The 19,974-nt window shown below is 42.9% G+C and overlaps 1 protein-coding gene across 2 annotated transcripts in view; it reads left to right on the plus strand.

Moving 5' to 3' along the window:
- LOC135776626 (multidrug and toxin extrusion protein 1-like) overlaps positions 1-19,974 on the plus strand; it is a 55,399-nt gene that overhangs the window by 19,909 nt on the left and 15,516 nt on the right. For both annotated transcript variants that reach the window (XM_073812565.1, XM_065287463.2), the window contains 6 exons: positions 8,712-8,754; positions 9,711-9,755; positions 10,111-10,208; positions 10,895-10,992; positions 12,411-12,524; positions 13,013-13,080. In XM_073812565.1, the coding sequence (XP_073668666.1) occupies positions 8,712-8,754; positions 9,711-9,755; positions 10,111-10,208; positions 10,895-10,992; positions 12,411-12,524; positions 13,013-13,080 (466 nt within the window). The remainder of the gene's footprint in view (positions 1-8,711; positions 8,755-9,710; positions 9,756-10,110; positions 10,209-10,894; positions 10,993-12,410; positions 12,525-13,012; positions 13,081-19,974) is intronic.

Below are 19,974 nucleotides of genomic sequence, written 5' to 3' on the forward strand. Positions count from 1 at the left end.
TCCATCCATGCTTGCAAAGATAAACACAGACATGACACCTTTTTTATAAGGCCTGCAGACTGATTGCTGAAGATTTGTGTGAAGGAGGGTCAAACAGATGCTTCAGTGATTTCATACTGATCTAGGTAGTTTCTTATAGTTAGGAATAGATGGTTTCTGTTTGGTTACCATAGTTAAAACTATGGAGTTTGGACTGCTTGAATGACATCCGTGTTTACTGTTTTGCAAAATGGTGGGAAAAAAAGTGTCAATCCAATTAGAAAGATTTAACACATTTGCAAGACGTGTCTTCTGCTTTGCTGAGATAGCGATGATAAAAACTGAGTGGATCCTAGTTTTTTTTAACCAGGTCAAAGCAAAAGAAAAACTGTAAACATAGAAAAAGTCCGATTTTTATGAAATGTCCCCTTTAAGGTTTTTTTTACATTGGGAATGGCTGACTTCCAGTGAAACATTTCATAGAGTAACAGTTGCAGATGCTTAAAAAATAATGCATTTAATTTTTTTTTTGCAAAAATAGCATAAAACAAGCAAAACACTCACCTTTACAAAAAAATTTCTTTCTTGGATTAGATAAATAAGAATTGGCTTATAACACGATTTGCATCATGCACCTGTTTCTATAGAGGACGTTTTTGGATTCCCCATTCAATGGGTGAAGTTAGACCAGATAAAGTGATATTAAACATAATAGTTTATTGGTACCATCCTATGGTGTACAGTATGAGGAAAATCAGGTTCTGGGATAGCTGACCCAAAAAGTTAAATTCCTCATTTACACACCCTCAAGTTGTTACAAACATGTATAAATGTATTTTTTTCTGATAAACACAAAGGAAGAAATTTGTAGGAATGTTGGTAACCAAATGGATCATGAGCCCCATTGACTTCCATAGTATTCTGTATCTTACTATGTGTCAGGATCCTGCCGGAACCTTGTCTTATTTTAATATTTAGTTCAGTATGGCAAGGTTCTGACAGTACAATGTTTTGTGTGGGAAATGGTCTGTATTGTGTATACTAAACCACGTATTTCCAGTGTCTCATCACTTTTTACCCGCTCCCTTGCTTGTTATTATTTTTACCTGTTCCCCTCATTAGTTCTCTCTATTTAAAGTCTTTGTGCCCTGTGTTCTGTCTGTTATCGTCCCACACTGTTCCTGACCTGTTACTGTGTATCAAATCGAGTTAAGTCTAGTTTATTGTTAACTGTAGTCAAGTGTAGTTGAAGTAAGTCATATGTCTAGTTTAGTGTTTTTTTCAGTCTCCCGTTATTGTGTTTGCTTTACGTTGTTTTGCCACCTCATGGGTTTTGTTTTCTCGTTGTTGTACAATAAAGTGTTCAGTGTTTTTTCTGTCTGTATCTGCGCAAAGTGCAACAAGTGTTGTTGCGTCTTTTTAAAGATGGCATTTCGAGCATACAGCACTGGATGCGGAAAGTATATGGGTCCTAAGGATATTCATGATCTCTCCTCGAGCACGCTGAGGCAGCGTTTATGGGGGGTTCGCATTCTCACTGCGAGGGCATGACTCTCTTGGATCTGCGGAGATGAGTTTCGTTCCTCTGGGAGCGTCTCCCCTTTTCTTCTTGTGCCGGAAGGATGATCTCCGCTTCACAGTGTTAAATCAGCAGGTTCGTCCTCCAGCTCTCAGCACCCCAATCCACAGCCAGTAGAGGTGCCAATAGAGACGGCGGGCTCATGTTCTGTTATGTCCACCAAATCGGTTGGCTCTCCCTAAGACTCTATGTCTACCGCTGCATCGGAGGTGGGGCTGTCAGCCTCTGTAGTCGACTTAGACATCCTCCCTCCCTTGGGATGGGTATTTGTGCTGTAGTTCAACACAGAGATGGTGCCGTGCTTTCTTGGCAGCGCAGGCGGGAGGGCTGAAGTGGATTCAACCTCCACCTCTGGAGCTGTCCCGCCTCTAAGACTTGTACCTCAAGCTACTTGGGCGTCTTTCCCACACCTCTAGTACCTTTTTCCGGCGGTGCATGATGGGCTGACTCAATCCTGGAAAGCCAACTGTTTTCCAACTGCCTGCTGCCATTTCAGCCATCAACCCTCACCTCTCTGTCTGTCTGGAGTGGGCGGTCGCGTTGCAGCTGTGCCGACTACCTGCCTCTTGGAAAGACCGGCCAAATCTTCCCTTGCAGGCTTGTAAGCAGTCGTCCGGTCTCACGGCGGCTGCGTACCAGGCTTTCGTGGAGGCAGCTTCCGCCCTGCATGCCTTGGCACTGTTGCAGGTTCACCTGCATGAGGGAGGACATGACTCGCCTGCCTTCTCGGAACTCTGTGCGGCCACTGACTTGGTGCTACGTTTGACCAAGGTCATTGCCCAGGCAGTAGGTCATGCGATGTCCACTATGGTGGTCCAGGATCGCCATCTATGGCTGTGTCTGGCCGACATGAAGGACTTCGACAACAACAAGTTCCTGAATGCTTGGGTTCCCAGATTGGCTTTTTTCTCCAAGTCTCCAGAGGAACGTGAGAGTCGTAAGTGGGCCCATACACGCTCACCCTCCTCTTCCTCTGTCACCAGCGAATGCTTCCGGGCATCTGGGTACTTCGTTTCAGAGTCCCGACGAACCTGCCACCCATCAGCAGACTCAGGTCAGTGTTACACCACACAACGCCGATGGTAGTGCTGCTATGAAGCACACACCAGCGATCCGTTCCCCTCGGCTGCCCCTCTGCAGGTACTTTGGTAGTGCCGTTAATTCCCCTCGTTCGGTCCCTGGGCGTCTGGCAACAGCTTCCCAGCCCGTCCTCTTGGTTATTACGCACGATCTGCCTTGGTTATGCAATTCAAATCAACCGGCATGCCCCCAAATTCTCAGGCATTCGCTTCACCATGGTGAACCATGCCGATGCACATGTACTGTGTGCAGAGATCGCTGTCCTACTGGAGAAGGTTTTATAGCCCTTATTTCATAGAACCCAAGAAAAGCGGTGGGTTACATCCGATTTGGATTTGTGTGTACTGGATCGTTTACTTCTAAAAATGCCATTCAGGATAATAACGCAGAAGAATATTTTCCAATGCATTCGTTCCCAAGATTGGTTTGCAGCAATATACCTGAAAGACGTGTACTTTCATGTATCCATGCTCCCTCGTCACAGGCCGTTTTTCCGCTTTGCATTCAAGGGGAGGGCATATCAGTACAAAGTTTTACCATTTGGGCTGTCTCTCTCTCCCCATGTCTTCACGAAAGTAGTGGAGGCAGCATTAAAACCCCTGAGAGAGAGTGGTGTTCACATTCTGGCTTATGTGATGCTATCCTCCTATGCAGAGGATCTCTTTTCTCTGTATGAAACTGGATTCAGTTGAACTAACAGCTTGCCTAACAGAAGCACATGTACAGTCAATTCTTACATGTTGCAATACTCTCAAAGGCAAGTCAGCAGTCCCACTGAAACAATTTCAGAGACTCCTTGGACATATGGCAGCAGCAGCAGCTGGGACACAGCTCGAGCTGCTCCATATGAGACCGCTTCAGCACTGGCTTCACGACCGAGTCCCAAGGAGAGCATGGCGCAGCGGCGAGCACCATGTAACCATTAAACCTGCGTGTCGTCTCACATTCACTCCGTGGACAGACCCAGTGTTTCTTCGAGCTGGTGTGCCCTTGAGACAGTTCTCCAGGCATGCTCTATTACACACAGATGCCCCTCCTGTACGACGGGCTTGCCGTTTCTGGGGTGTGGAGAGCACCCCAGCTGCATTGGCAACATCAACTGTGGGCTGTGGGCTGTATATCTTGCACTCGTTCCTCTTGTCTCAAAGATGTGAGGAAAGGATGCATTAGTTCACAAAGACAACATTGCGGCTGTTGCATAAATCTATCGCCAAGGTGGTTTGCGCTCTCGTCACCTGTCGCATCTCGCCCGTCATCTCCTCTTCTGGAATCAGAAGAATCTGAGGTCTCTTAGTGCCATTCACATGAGTGGCGTCTCCCACAAGTGGTTCAATTGATTTGGAAATGTTTCAGCAGAGCGCAAAAATATCTGTTTGCATCTCCGGACACAACCCATTGTAACCCTGTTTTATTCACTATACAACGTCTCACTCCCAGTGGATGCACTGGCAAACAGCTGGGGGGGTCTGTGCAAATACGCGTTTCCCCCAGTGAGCCTTCTTGCACAGACTCTGTGCAAAGTCAGGGAGGATGAGGAGAGCATCTTACTAGTTGCTCCTTATTGGCCCACCAGGAACTGGTTCCCTGAACTCATGCTCCTGGTGGATTCCCCTGGTGGATTCCCCTGAGGAAGAACCTTCGTTCTCAAGGAGGGGGCATGTTATGGCACATGTGCCCCAACCTGTAGGAACCTCCACGTATGGTCCCTTTTGGAGTGGAAGTCCTAAGTGATTTGTCATCCACAAGACACGCTTACTCGCTACATTGGAACCTGTTCGTTGTTTGATGTTCTTCTCAACAAGAAAACTTCCAGAGAATGCCCCATCAGTGTCGTGCTTTCATATCTTCAGCATTGTTAGAGAGTAGGCTGTCACCCTCCACCATTAAAGCGACACTCCACTTTTAAAAAAAAATATATAGTCATTTTATAGCATAGCTTAGCACAATCTATTGAATCTGATTAGACCATTAGCATTGTGCTAAAAAAATAACCAAAGAGTTTCGATATTTTTCATATATTTAAAAGAAAAGGACTTTGCTCCTGTAACATTGCTGCAGGAGGTGCAATGATATTACGCAGTGCCGAAAATAGTCCCCTTCTATTGAAAGGTACTCATTCATTCAGGCCCTTTGCGTCGAGAACGACGATTGGTGTGGCGTTTCAGTCTTTTACTGTTGAGGATGTCTAAATACTGCAGGTGAGGCACCAGATCTTATAGAGGAGTGCCACATTACTCGGTCAGCGGCAAGGTTTTCCCAGTTATCACTTGATAGACCGAACACCGAAGGTCACGCTTCAGGACATCCTTATAATGGAGCTTCGGCCGCCCGACTGGTCGAAGGGCATCAGCAATTTCGCCATACAAGATTTCTTTTGGTAACCAGTTTTCATCCATCCGGTAGATGTGGCCGGCCCAATGTAAGTGGCGTGTGCGCAGCATAGTGTAGAGGTCTGTGCACTTGGTTGTAAAAAGGATAGCCGAATTTGGAACGTGATCCTTCCAGGTTATGCTGATAATTGAGCGCAGGCAACGAAAGTGGAAGGTGTTCAGACGATGTTCGTGTCTGCGGTAGGTGGCCTACGTTTCACTGCCGTACAGGAGAGAGCTGAGTATACAGGCCTCGTAAACTTGAATTTTTAGGCAGAATGACAGCGAGTTGTTCTTCCATACTCTCTCGCTGAGCCTGCCGAAGGTTGTTGATGCTTTCCCAATACGGATGTCCAATTCACAGTCTAGTCTGTTAAAGGTGTCGACTGTGGAACCCAGATAGGTGAACTTTGAGACGTTTGTCAGTACACAGTTGTTGATAGTGAATGTGGGAGAAAGCATAGCAGGTTAAGCAAAGACCACTGTTTTTCCCAGACTGATCTTCAGTCCGGACTCCTCGCATGCTGCAGCAAAGAAGGAGCACAGATCCTCCAGCTCAGTCTGGCAAAGAGTTGGCAATGAAGGCGGCATCGTCTGCATATAGGAGTTCCCGGATATGGACTCGGTTGATCTTTGTTTTGGCGCGTAGTCTTGCCAGGTTGAAGAAATTGCCAGAGCTGCGTGTGTGAAATAGCACTCCAGATGGAACAGGGAAAGCTTGGCGCAATACAGCAGAAAAGAAAATGCTGAAGAGAGTTGGAGCTAGTACGCAGCCTTGCTTTACACCACAGAAAACTGGAAATTCCTTGGAGCGAGAGCCCTCAAACTGTATTGTTGCCTTCATGCTAACATGAAATTCTTGTATGATTTTCAAGAGTTTGGGAGGACAACCCAATTGGCGAAGGATGGTAAAGAGGCCAGACCTGCTGACGCAGTCAAAGGCCTTTGTCAGATCGACTGCGTACAAGGGCCGGCCTTGCTCAATACATTTCTCTTGGATTTGTCGAACTGAGAAAATCATGTCTATGGTTGAACGGCCAGGACGGAAGCCGCATTGGCTCTCCGGGAGTATCCTGTTTGCAATGACCTGTATGCGTGGGAGGATAAGGCGGGCTAAGACCTTGCCGGGCTGGGAGAGAAGAGCTATGCCGCAGTAATTGTTGCAGTCACAGGGATCCCCTTTGTTCTTGTACAGAGTGACTATGTTAGCGTTACGTAATTCATCTGGGATGGTGCCTTCATTCCAGCAGATTGAAAAGAGGTGATGGAGTTCCGCGGCAAGTGTGTTGCCACCACTTAATAAGATTTCCGGTGGAAGCCCATCCACACCAGGGGCTTTGTTTTTCTTCAGAAGGCTGATGGTGTTTGTGACCTCATTAAGAGTGAAGTTTTTGTCAAGCTCGGGCATGGTTGGGAGTAGGGGAACAGCAGATACTATAGCAGCTTCGCACGCTATTACAGGCTCAGCATACAGTGCGCTGTAATGTTCCACCCAGCGGTTTAGCTGATCATCGAGGTTTGTGAGTATTTCACCCGTTGAAGATCGTAGAGGGGAAGATTTCTTCACAGGAGGACCAAGAGCTTGTTTTAGTCCCTGGTACATTCCTCCAATATTACCAGTAGCAGAGCAATGTTCTACATGCCTGCAGATGCTTTCCCAGTAGAGGAAAGTTTTGCCTTCCGTGTTTGACGCTGCACCTCTAAGCGGATCTGCTTCCAGTGAGCGATGGTACGAGAGGAGGAGTCTTGTTTGACAGCAAGTCGTGCCGCACGCTTTTTCGCAAGAGAAGGAAGGAGAATGTCTGCATGACACCTAAACCAGTCTGGATGTTTTTGGGTGCATCTGCCGAAGCTGGAGAGAGCGCAATCCCTAACTATGTTGCGAAAGTGCAGCCAAGCCAATGTAGCATCCTGATTGAGGGCGGATAAAGCAAAATTGGCTTGTAACGAAGCCTGAAACTTTTGGGATTTTTTCTTCGACTTGGTTGCAAGAGTGTCGAGCGTCGGAGACGGCTTAGGATGAGACAGATGGATTATTTTGGGTTTGAGTTTGATCTTGCAGCGAACAAGTGAGTGATCTGTGTCACAGTCAGCTGAGTGCATGGACCTGACATGAGTAAGGTCCCGAAGGTGGGTTTTTTGGATGATTACATGGTCAAGTTGATGCCAGCGTTTAGAGCGTGGATGTTGCCATGTTGTCTTGGACCATGTTGAGCCTTCAAAAAAAGATGATAGGATGCACAGCTTGTGTGAAGCGCAAAACTCGAGGAGGCGCTGTCCATTGTCGTTCATTGAGCCCACTCACTGCCCACACGAGCATTGAGATCACCAAGGATAACTATGTGGTGGCCGCGACTAATGTTGGAAAGAGTTTCACTCAGTAAGAGATAGAAAGCATCTTTCTGATCGTCTGGCGAAGTTTGGGTCGGGGCGTAGGTAGAAAGTAATGTCACTGGACCGGAGGTGGTGTAAAGTCGCAGTGATGCCAACCTGGGAGAAAGGGAGATGGGAGTTTCAGTGAAACAAAGCAGCTTATTGCGGATGGCAAAACCCACTCCATGCTTTGGTCTTTGGTTTTCGGGATTGCCATTCCAGTAAAACGTGTAGTTTGCCTCACGAACAGAGCCACTTCCTGTGAGCCACGTCTCGCTTAATGCTGCTATGTCCACCCCGAGTCGTAGAAGTTCTTTATCTATAATAGCAGACTTTCGAGGATGGGCCTCATCAAGACAAAAAGACACCCCGGGAGAGCGGACATTCCAACATGCCAAATACAATAGGGAGGCAGTAACAGGATGACGAACGGGACGCGCCTGCCTGGAACGCGAGCCCTGCCGAGCAACGACAGCACCCCTGTTTGCAGGGGGCTCCCGAGTTGCCAGTACTAAGGGGACCACTTTGGGGCGCTGTGTAATATCATTGCGCCTCCTGCACTCATGTTACAGCAAAGTCCTTGATTATTATGCCAGAATAAGAGTGTAGTCCCTAGCCATATCTGCCTAGAAAAAATCTAGTTTTTAAGAGGCTTCGCGCCCTACCTTTATCCCTCTTTGGGACCTGTCCATGGTGCTGAAAGCCCTTTCGTGCCTTTGCAGTCTGTGAGACTAAAGTTTCTCAGAATTAAAACTCTGACCCTACTCGCATTGGACTCCATTAAGAGAGTAGGGGACCTCCATGCATTTTCGGTCGACGATTTGTGCCTTCAGTTTGGACCTGCTGTCTCTAGTTTAACACAGGCCAGGCTATGTGCCCAAAGTTCCCACCACTCCTTTCAGAGTCCAGGTGGTGAATTTGCAAGCGCTGCAAATACCTGCATGCCAAGTTCATTGGCATTTTAGTAGGTTCTCGAAGTTTATTGGTCTCTAGCGAGTTCCCAATTCGTCGGTCATGACGTGATGTCTCCTATCCCTTCTTTCAGGGAACGAGGGTTAAAGATATTGAAATTGTCAATGTAATTCAGTCCTCTCGTGGTGCAGGTTTTTTGCAGCCATGTTTGTAAACTTAGTAGCCAATAAGCCATATTTCTTTCCAAATATCATTCTTTCCCACGTGTATGACAATCCGATTGACAGACTTATTTTTCATCAGAATGATGCAAAGTTCCTTGTTATGTTACCATTTTAAAGCTACTGTCAATAATCCTTTGAGTATCACACTATTGTAAGATTGTTATTGGTAAGGCTCTATTCTTACTGATTTTTCAGGATTGCACAGCTGTATGTTGTGGCTTACCTCCCTGCTGTTCCTGTAAGTATAACAACATGTTTTTTCTAAAACATTCAATGCTAGCGCTTTCATCTCTGCATTTGCCTTGTTTTTGTAGAGTGTAAGTTCAAACGTTTCCTGGTGTTTTCTCCAAATTGCGCTTCTCATTTTTCACTACAATAAATTGTATTTATTAAGTCAGACAAACAGCATGTTTTACAAACATTTGCTTGCTATTACAAATGTATACTATTTATTTAGAAAAATAATTTTTACATTAAAAATGCAATGGGTATTTTAACATATATGTTATGATACCTTATAACTCTAAGTAAAAAATGTTTGGTTGTTTCAATCCATAGTTGGGTAACAACAACTATGCATCGGGCCATAATTATGCATTACACGGCTCAGTGGAATTGAATTCTGATTGGCCAGTTGCGACATTTGCAGGTTTGTTATTTCTAGATAACAACTGTTCAAAACTAATAACACACAATAACCTGAAAGTTCCTGAAATCGTTTTGACAGATACAGTTTAATAGTATACAACATTTTAATATAAATATGTATTTTAATAACATATATGACAATATATTTACAAATGATTAAACCAAATAATGCATTCATGACATTTGAATGTCTTGTCTTATCTTAAAACCGGAAGTAAATGTGTTTTCCTTGTGGAAGGTATGCATTAATTAGAAATGAGCTAATCAAATATTTCAAATCAATATTTAACCTACCTTACCTTACTTATGAGGTAAATAGCCATGAAATAAGCAGTATAAGCCCCTGCTTCATGTCAGGTCCTGATCACACTGTTTCTGGCTGCCTATACATTATTCCTTAAAAATTTGACCCAACCAGGTTTAAAACAAGCCAACATTTTTAGAGTGTGTACAGTTAAAACATTTTCATATTTTTACATTGATGTTCCATTAAAAATGACAGTTTTTTAAAAAATTTACAGTTTTATCTCTCCCTCAATTTCCTAGGCCATGTTTCTGCACAATCTGCAAGTGTCTTATCTGCAAAATCAGGTACAAGCTTTATTGTCTCCCAATAATCCCAAAAAGTACAGCACTGTACTGTAATCGGGCATGCACACCAAAGTTCTTACATGGCTGTCCAATCACAGTGGATGAGGGGCGGGGCAAACATCACAACAACCAACTGACGCATCATACAACAACTGATAAACAAAGCAGAAGTATCATAGCAACCAAAGCGATCAGCTGAAGAAAGCTGGCAGGCGGCTGAAGAGAGCTGGCAGTTGGCTGAAAAAGGTTGGCATTCGGTGTCTGCCTGGCGATTTGTTTGGTGTTTAAAAGCTTTGGTATGCATGCCCCCTAAGAGCAGGAAAGATGTTAATCTGAATGTGATGTCATGTTTCAGGGGATCATCCTGCCCCAGATGTACACAGCGGTTGTTGCCAACATTTTAAATGTAGCGACAAATTACATCCTGCTTCATTCACTGAACCTGGGAGTAATGTATGTATGCGAACTGTTCATCATGTAGTTTATTTTATAGATAATAATCAGATTTTCTTGTATTGCCAAGTCATACCGTTATTTAATCACTTTTCAAGCGTCTCTGTGTATTTTTACAACTAAGTAGCCATGTCTATTCATGCACTGTAATATTATTGGCGGATCATACAGAACACGATATGGCAGTGGAAGGTGCCTTTTTTAAATTGTTTTCTATTGGCAGTGACTGTTTTGCGCACAGTTTATGTACCTTGCATTTTTGCCGCCTGCTGTGCCATGCGTTTATGGTACATCAACTTTTCAAGCACCAATCCAGTTGTCAGACTGGAGAACTGAGGTGCATGTGTTGCGGCCACAGTTATTGCCTGTTTCCACTATGACGATTGTTTTATGGTACATTTACACAGGGCTTCAGCTTTCACCCTTCTCATTTACTTTAAATGAGTTATGTCATGCGTTGCCAAACTGAATTTTGGGTATGTTAATGGTAGTTTTTTTAAACTTATGTTTTTTTAATTGGTCATATTTTCAATTTGCAATGTTAAATAAAGGCAGTGCTGTTCACCTCGCTTTTAAAGCTTTTGAAAACGTGTTTGGTGTGATTGGCTGCTAAGCCTGTAACGGCCATAAGAGGTAAGAATTAAGGGTCTTTAGTATACATTGTTGTGTGTTTTTCCCCCTTTTAGGGGCTCTGCTGCAGCCAACAGCATCTCACAGATATCCATCTGCCTTCTGCTGTTTGCCTACATACGCTGGAAAAAGCTGCATGTCAAGACATGGGATGGTAAAGAATATAGAGAGCTTATTAATAGATATTAAAATTGAGGCTATTAATAGGCTATTAATGAATATGCCTTAGAATATTAATAGAACAGGCTGCGTTCGAATGCTTATGGAACTGACTTGTTGCCTCATTGCCTCGTAAGGCAATATCTTTGGTGGCATGAACGCAGGTCTGGGAAATGCATTCGGACAGACTTCATAGACAGCGTAATTGAATTTTGCTTGAAATATAAACAAAGAGCGCCTTTGTGATAACTAATCCCATATTTAAAGGTAGGGTAACACATTTTGAAAAATGCTAACGGTAGCCGCCTAGCAATGAAATCCCGATCCCACCCTCAAGTCAAATCCCATCCAAAGTCACGCCTCTTTCCAAACACATGAACACGCACAGATCAGACGGTCACATCTCATGTCTCATTCACCAGTGAGAAAACTTTGCAGTACAAAGTGAATAACACTTCCAAAATAACCAACATAAACAACTGGTTTACATCAGAATTAGTTTAAGCACACGTTCGATTGTGTAGACGTAGTAACTATATCGTTATGCTAATCCGGAAAACAAACACAATTTTCATAAGCAACACAACGTTTCATCAAAGTAGAATATCTGAATCCATCTCAATACAAACATATCGCGTACCTACCTTACCAAAATAAACAGTGCAACAACCCTTTCAGACCCTTTGCCTCCTGTAGCTGTTTGCATCTCGCGGTAAAGCAGTAAAGTTACAGATGTTAATTTGGGTTTTTGCTCATGCTGATCCAGGCAGTTTTTGCTGTTGTTGTTATAAAATATGCCTTTCGTTTTGTTGCTCCTGTGTAGGTTGTCAATTCAGCAGAAAAGTTTGCTGCTCTCGCTGTTTACAGCCAGACCGCACGTGAACGCGCCGATGACGTATGGTATCTGCGTGGACTCGCTGCGCGGTGGGAATTCAAATTACGCTTACGTATGAGGGACATAAAAGGAAACGTCCGTTCGGACCGAAATCTATGATTTGTTGAACATTTTTTGGCCTTACGCCTTTCACAGATGACATAAATATTTACAAATACATTTAAACAACTTAACACAGTGATTGCTATCACGATGTGAGGAGACTTTTAACCAGCATAACTAAAAATGTTTCAGGATCAAATCTGTTACCCTACCTTTAAATACTTCAATACTAATTTCTCACTAGAAATGCAATCATAAGGTGTAAAAAGTGAACATATAACTTTATTTACATTAAATATGTGCTCCAGCCGCTTTCTCGGCCGCCATTTTATTTTTTCGAACTCGACCAGGCTTGACCAATCACATTCCCCGGGATTGTTTTATCAATCAATAATATATGGGAACTGTAGTGTGTACACATGGGGTTTAGTGGTTTGTTATATTGTGCGGGTGTTTGTCTTTGTCTCCCCCTACAGGTTGGTCTACTGCAGCACTACAGGAGTGGGGCTCTTACATGAAACTGGCAATACCCAGCACTCTCATGCTGTGTTTTGAATGGTGGGTCTGGGAGATTGGAGGTTTCCTTGCAGGTGTGTAAGCGCTGTAAGCTTGGGATATGCATTGATCAGTATACTTGCCATTTGTTATAAATTGATCTAAAGTTTTCCTTTTTGATCCTTAACCAAAAATGAATCTGTAATTATGTAAGCCCTTAAATTCTTGACAGTCAATGTTTTGTTAATCATTATAGATTGCCAAGGTCTTGTAGGTTTTATAGACTGCAAACTCAATTGCAAAACTGCTTGCAGTTTTATACACAACAATAACAAAAAATTGTGTTGTATTATGAGAGTTTATTTAAAGATTTGATTGAAATGTATTACTATGTTTTTCTTCTATCTTTTCTTCTATGTTTAGTTCACTTTTTATGTTACTGAATATAAACTATTCAAGATATGAATGTTGTCCCTGTTCATGTTTGTACTTTTTTATTTTCCTTTTTTATTTATCATCTGAATTAAACACTCATGCATATGTAAATTACATCTTAGCCCCACCCCTTTCCGTTGAATGGTAGGTATGCTGGGAGAGGTGGATCTTGCCGCCCAGCATGTGTTACTGGAGTTGGGGTCCATTACTTACATGGTAAGACTGTTATGCAACTTTATGCAATCTTACTTGAAAACGGATATGTTTTTTTCTGATGCTGGTTTGGATATTTAGAAATCAGGGCAGCCGATAGCCGATATATGATGCCGATTTTCTTGGCCGACATGTTTGGCAGATTTTCTGTTTGTACATAATAACATGCCACTCTGCTGTCATCATTTCTTGCTCTTTGCTCTGTGTTTTTACCATTGCTTTTATTGCTTAGTAGGATAAAATTGTTCTTTGGTAGACTTGATAAATTATTTAATCATCATTAAGTTAACATAATAAATGTCAATTTTTTTTTTAGTTTAGACTGCCTATTAATCAGCCTAATTTGCAGCAAAGCTGATTTTTTAAAATATGCCAAAAATATAAATAATTAAAAAAAAACTAGTCGCAAAGGCACATTTTACTGCCAAAAGTAGACCCAGTGACTCCCCCCTCACCACCCTCAATGGTGGGATGGCTAGGAATACTAGTAATCCCAGAGGGGCAATAAACCATGTCTCCTTCTCACAGACTGTCTATACCAGCCTGACTGGCTGCCTGCCTCTGCCTAGCATGCTGTGGCATTACTGTAGGTACATTAGGCTAAGACACTGAAGCATTTGCACAAGGGTGGTTAAGGCCCAGCAGTTTTCAAGAACTGAGCACTGCAACTGACCATCAGGGTGAAATAAGAAGAAGGTCAGTGTAATCAGCATAGCAGTGGTAGGAGAAACCATGCACCTAAATGATCGGTCCTATGGATGTTGTGTAGATGGAAAAAAGGAATGGACCAAGTGTTTTGATGAGACTTACACACCGAGTGTCACGTTCGGAACCCCGTTTATTCACTGCTTCCGGTATTACACACAGTCAGAACTTAGCTGTATTAGTAGTACAACACTGCCCTCTAGTGGCCAACTTATGCAACATACACATCTCAATACATCTCCCTTTTTTTTTAAATTTACCTGTAAATTTCTTAACTTTATACAACAACTAGTTTTGTTTACAACAGTTTTACACCATATATTTTCTTTTATCAACAATTTGTAACATGACCTCTTAAATTCACTTCTTTACATTTCTTCTATTAGTCTCTTTGGCCTTATTATTTGTCTCGTAGGACGTTTTGATTGGTCTAAAGCATCCTCTCTGTTTCCAATTACAGACTCTTTAGTATTGCCTTGAATTTGTAATTGTTCATTTTGCTTTGCAATTTCTAGATCAGTTGTTTCACTCTCATTGATTTTTATTTCTTTCTGAGGCACTTTTAGCAGATGTCTTCTGTTTCTCCTCATTATTTTCCCATGTTCTGTGAGTACTTCATATGACCTGGGCGTTGTCTCTTTAATCACTTTGGCCAATGGTCCCCACTGCCCATCACATCTCACTCTTACAATTTCTTCTTGGGCCAGTGGATTCAGTGGTCTTGCTGTTTTGTTGTAGTGATTAATCTGTCTCTCATTTGCAGAATTCCATGAACTTCGTACCATTTGGTGCTTTACCGATGGCAGCCTTGTCCGTAGTTTCCTATTCATGAGCATTTCCGCCGGTGAAAGTCCATTCTCCAGTGGTGAAGCTCTGTAATTCAGAATAGCCAGGTACGGATCACTTCCCGTCTCAGTAGCTTTCTTCAGAAGGCGTTTCACTATTTGAACACCTTTCTCCGCTAAACCGTTGGACTGTGGGTACAGAGGGCTTGACGTTATGTGTTCAAAACCATAACTTTTTGCAAAGTCCTTGAAACTCTGACTTGCAAACTGCGGTCCGTTGTCACTTATTACTGTCATTGGAATACCATGTCGTGCAAATATAGCTTTTGTCTTTGCAATTACCTGCTCTGACGTTGTGCTTGTCAGCTGCACAAATTCCGGGTAGTTTGAATGATAGTCCATAAGCAACAAATAATCTTTGTCCTTAAGTTGAAACAGGTCCATTCCAACTTTTCCCCACGGCTCCTTCGGTTTCTCATGTGGCTTCATTGGCTCTTTTGTTTGCTGATATCGGTGCCTCTGACATACTTCACAATTCTGTACTAGTGACGTTATGTCTCTGTGCATGCCTTGCCAGTATAATACTTCTCGTGCTCTTCTCTTACATTTTTCGATTCCCAAATGTCCTTCGTGCACAAGTTTCAGCATCTGTTTTTTCATTGAGATTGGCACTACAATTCTTGTTCCTTTCAGCAAAACTCCATCTAGCACTGACAGTTCATCTTTAAAATGTTGGAAAGGGTTTTCCATTATTTTATTTCCAGGCATGTGAATCATGTCCATTACTCGCCTTAACTGTTCGTCTTTCTTCGTTTCTTTCGCTATTTCAACCCATTTTGTTGTTGACACAGGCATATGTGCTTTAATTGTGTCCACATGAATTTGCACATCTTTCTCTGTAGTGCTTACAATGTTTTCCAAACTAGCTCTACTCAAGGTATCTGCAACAATTAAGTGTTTACCTGGTTTAAACTCAAATGTCAGATCGTACTTTTGCAATCTTAACATCAGTCTTTGTATGCGTGGTGGAACTTCTCCCAGTGATTTCTTTGATATTGCTATGAGAGGCTTATGGTCTGTCTCTAGTATCACTGATCTTCCATAGACATACTCGTGGAATCTCTCACAGCCGAACACTGCACCCAGTGTTTCTTTCTCAATTTGGGCGTAGTTTCTTTCCGCTGGTGTCATCGTGCGGGACGCATACGCAACTGGGTACCACTCCATGTCATGTCGCTGGAGTAAAACAGCTCCTAAACCCGCTTGTGATGCATCTGTAGAGACCTTTAGGGGTTTTTCTTGGTCATAAAATTTCAAAACAGGTTCTTTTGTTAGACTGCTTTTTAACCATGACCACTCTTTTGCTTGCTCGTCGTTCCACTGCCACACGGTGTCTGTTTCTAGCAAGCTTCTTAATGACTTTGTATTTGCTGACAAATTTGGAACAAATTTTCCTAAGTAGTTTATTAACCCTAAGGCTCTTTGCAGGTCTTTTTTGTCTCTTGGCTCTGGCATTTCGTCTATTGCTCTGATTTTCTCTTTGTCTGGTTGTATTCCTTCTTCAGACAGTCTTTCTCCCAGGTAAGTGATTTCTCTTACTCCGAACTGGCATTTGTTTTTATTTAACTTTAATCCACTTCTTTGTGCTTGATCCAGGACCCTGCGAAGTCTTTCATCATGCTCTTCTTTTGAGCGGCCCCATACCACTACGTCATCAATGAATACTCCAACTCCTTCTATTCCATCAAAAAGCTGTTGCACTGTTTTGTGGAATACTTCGGGTGCCGAGCTAATGCCAAAAGGTAGCCTTTGGAAACAATGCCTTCCAAACGGTGTGTTGAAGGTGCATAATTTCGTGCTTTCCTCATCTAGCACTATCTGGTAAAATCCCGACGAGGCATCCAATTTGGAGAAATAACATGCTCCACTCATTGCACTAGTAATGTCTGTCTTTGTTGGAAGTCTGTAGTGCTCGCGTTGGATCGCCTTGTTTAAGTCTTTGGGATCTATACACAGTCTTAGATCTCCATCTGGTTTTTCTACTATTACGAGTGAATTCACCCATTCTGTAGGTTCTTCGATTTTTCTGATTATTCCTTCTTTTATCAGAACTTCCAATTTCTCTCTCAGTCTTTCTTTTAATGCTACTGGCACCTTTCTTGCCGGATGTATGACCGGTTCTGCATTTTCCCTCAGCTTTATCTTGTGTTTTCCTGGTAATTTTCCTATTCCTTTGAACACTTCTTTGTATTCTTTTATCCAGTCGTTCTGAGTAATCCTTTCTGTAGTTGCATCTTTTCTCCTCTTCTGTGTTGTCATTTCCTTGTTTATGACATGGACTCTCTTTATCAATCCAAACTGTATGCACGATTTCAGTCCTAGTATAGCTTGTCTGTCTCCATCCACAAGTACAAAAAAGACATCCTTCTTTATTCCTTTGTAGGATAGACTGACTCTGCATACTCCTTTTGTAGGTATAGTTTTGTTGTCATACGTTTTCAGATGCACTTTTCTTTGATTTATTTTTGGTTTTCTTTTCAGCCTCAGAAAGTCTTTCATAGGTAGGATATTTACCTGTGCCCCTGTGTCTAACTTTAATGTGACATCCGTGCTGTTAACATCCATGTGAATTATCCACTCTTCTCCTGGAGTATTTTGTTCTTCTTCGATTGAGTCTACGAAGATTGCCGTTTCATCATCTTCCTTGTCACTTTTTTTTTTCTACTAGCTGTACTTTTCTGTTTGTATAACAGCATTTGGCGAAGTGATTTTTTCCTCCACACTTTCTGCAGTCTTTCCCAAAAGCTGGGCATTTTCTCAGTGCATGTTTACTTCCACACTTTCCGCAACCTTTGCTTTCGTAACTTTGCATTTTCTTCCTCGGCATTACTCTGTCTTTAGCACGTCGAACTGCATCCACTTATGCAGTTTCTCCTTCCTCGCTAAAAGTCTTTAGCTGAGCCTTTGCGCTTTCTGAGGCCTGGCAAATTTGTATTGCCCTTTCAACAGTGAGGTCTGTCTCTTTTAACAATTGCATCCTCACTCTTTTATCTTGTACTCCAATTACTATTTGATCACGTATCATGGAGTCACACAATGTTCCGAAATTACATGACTGACTTTTCAATCTCAAATCCGTGACATACTGTTCGATAGATTCTGACTCTTTTTGTAATCTGTTTCTGAAGACATACCTTTCATACGTCTCATTTTTCCTCGGTGTACAATATAGCTCAAATTTCGCAATCACTGCATCATACTTGTCTTTTTCTTCTTCCGTGAAGACAAACGTGTTATAGACATCCAATGCCCCACGTCCAGCCACTGTTAGCAGCAATGCTATCTTCCTCCGTTCGTTTCCATCCAATCCAATGGCGAGTGCATAAAGTTCAAAACTTTGCTTAAAAGCTTTCCAGTTTTCATTTATGTTTCCTGTCAACTTTAATTCGTCTGGCGAACGGATGGAATTCATCATTTTTTAAACTTTTATCCTGGTACCATGTTTTGATGAGACTTACACACCGAGTGTCACGTTCGGAACCCCGTTTATTCACTGCTTCCGGTATTACACACAGTCAGAACTTAGCTGTATTAGTAGTACAACACTGCCCTCTAGTGGCCAACTTATGCAACATACACATCTCAATACACCAAGCATGAGGAACGCCAGTGACCAATTGGTGAGCTGTGGACTGTGCATTCTTCCACGACACCCTGAAGGATCTCTCAGAGAGATAAGATTTGAACCACTGGAGGGGAGTCACTGTACATGATCCCTAGCAATGATAGGGTGGCAAGTAGGATCTGAGGATTGACTGTGTCACAGGCTGCCAATAGGTCAAGTAAAACCAGAACCGAGAATCAGAAAATCAGCTAGCCGTAATGCTTCTGTGATCAACAGTGCTGTGAAGTGGTTGCATTTGAAACCTGACTGTTTTTCATCGAGTAGGTCATTCTGAGATAGAGAGGAGGATATCTGGTTAAAAACAGCTCTCTCAACAAACAGAAGAAGTGTGGCAGTCTGTAACTCTCAGTAAGAGAGGGGTTCAGCGTGGCTTTTTAAGCAGTGGTGTGACCAGGGCCTGTTTGAAAGCATGTGGCCTGTAATAAATAGGAGGGGATTTGGGTAAAGGTGGCAAGTGGTGGGGTGGGTGGAGAGAAGCTAAATAACTTCAAATAACTTCAGAGAACTTTTTCTGTATAAATTAAAAACTTTACTTCCTCCTCTGCTGCGTTTACATGTGGTGTTCCTCAGGGCTCTGTCTTAGGCCCTGTGTTGTTCTCTCTTTGTAGTAGTTGCTACAAAGATGATTTACAGCTTTATCTTCCAGTTAAGTCTAATGAAAATATATCTCCACAGTCATTATGTGAGTGTTTGATCAGACACTGTGCAGAGTCAGGGAGGACGAGGAGCAGGTCCTACTAGTGGCACTTTATTGACCTTTTTTGCAGCATCAGTTGAAGCAGAGGCTGTCCCCCTCCACCATTTAACTATATTTCGCTGTGATCTCCTTCCACCATGACCCTATAACAGGTAGGTTGATCGGTCAGCATGACCTGATTATCGGATTTCTTAGGGGGGGGGGGTTAATCCACCTCGGCCCCCTATATGCTCTCTTGGGACTTGTCCATAGTACTAAGACCACTCTTCAGGACATCAGACCAGCTCTTTATCTGTTATGGGCGACAGCAGAAGGGGAAGCTGTCTCCAAGCAGAGAATGTCACACTGGATAGTGGACACCATTGCTCTAGTCTAGCCTATCAGAAGCAGAGCATGCCATGTCTGTTCAGGGCGCACTCTATTAGAAGTATAGTGTCCTCTTAGGCATTGGCTCGTGGTGCCTCGCTGACAGAAATTTGTAGAGCTGCAGGCTGGGCGACACCTCAGTGGTTTACTAGATTCTACAGTGTTTGTGACGATCCAATTTCCTTCTATGTTCTCACCTCAAACTGGTAGAGACCCTGAGAGCCCCGGCTCCAATATGGGCTACATTGGTGCCAAAAATCCTTCATTGTAGAATTTGGTACTATCTCCAACGCTCTTGGCAACCAGATGTGGCGGGGCATCTGTTGGCAGCTTTTCATTAGTTGCATTCTTGAAAACCTTAGTTAAGGGAATGCCGTATGTATAAAAATTAAGCCCATGTTTTTCCCTCAACAGAGTTCACTCTACGATCTCTGTACCGGTGTAGTCTCATTAGAAAGCCACCACAGAGACCTCGATATTCAGTAAAGCCTTTTTTATACCGTTATTGTACTCGCCACATAAGAAACCTCTAAGGGATGTTGCTCCGCAGTGTTCCCAGCTACCACTGAAGTGGGTACGCTTCCCAGTGTTATCTAAGGATACTCTAATTGGGTTATACAGGAACAAGCAGGAACCTGCCTTCTCTGCATAAAGCCCCA

The sequence above is a fragment of the Paramisgurnus dabryanus genome, chromosome 18, assembly GCF_030506205.2.
Source record: "Paramisgurnus dabryanus chromosome 18, PD_genome_1.1, whole genome shotgun sequence".
Lineage (NCBI taxonomy): Eukaryota > Metazoa > Chordata > Actinopteri > Cypriniformes > Cobitidae > Paramisgurnus > Paramisgurnus dabryanus.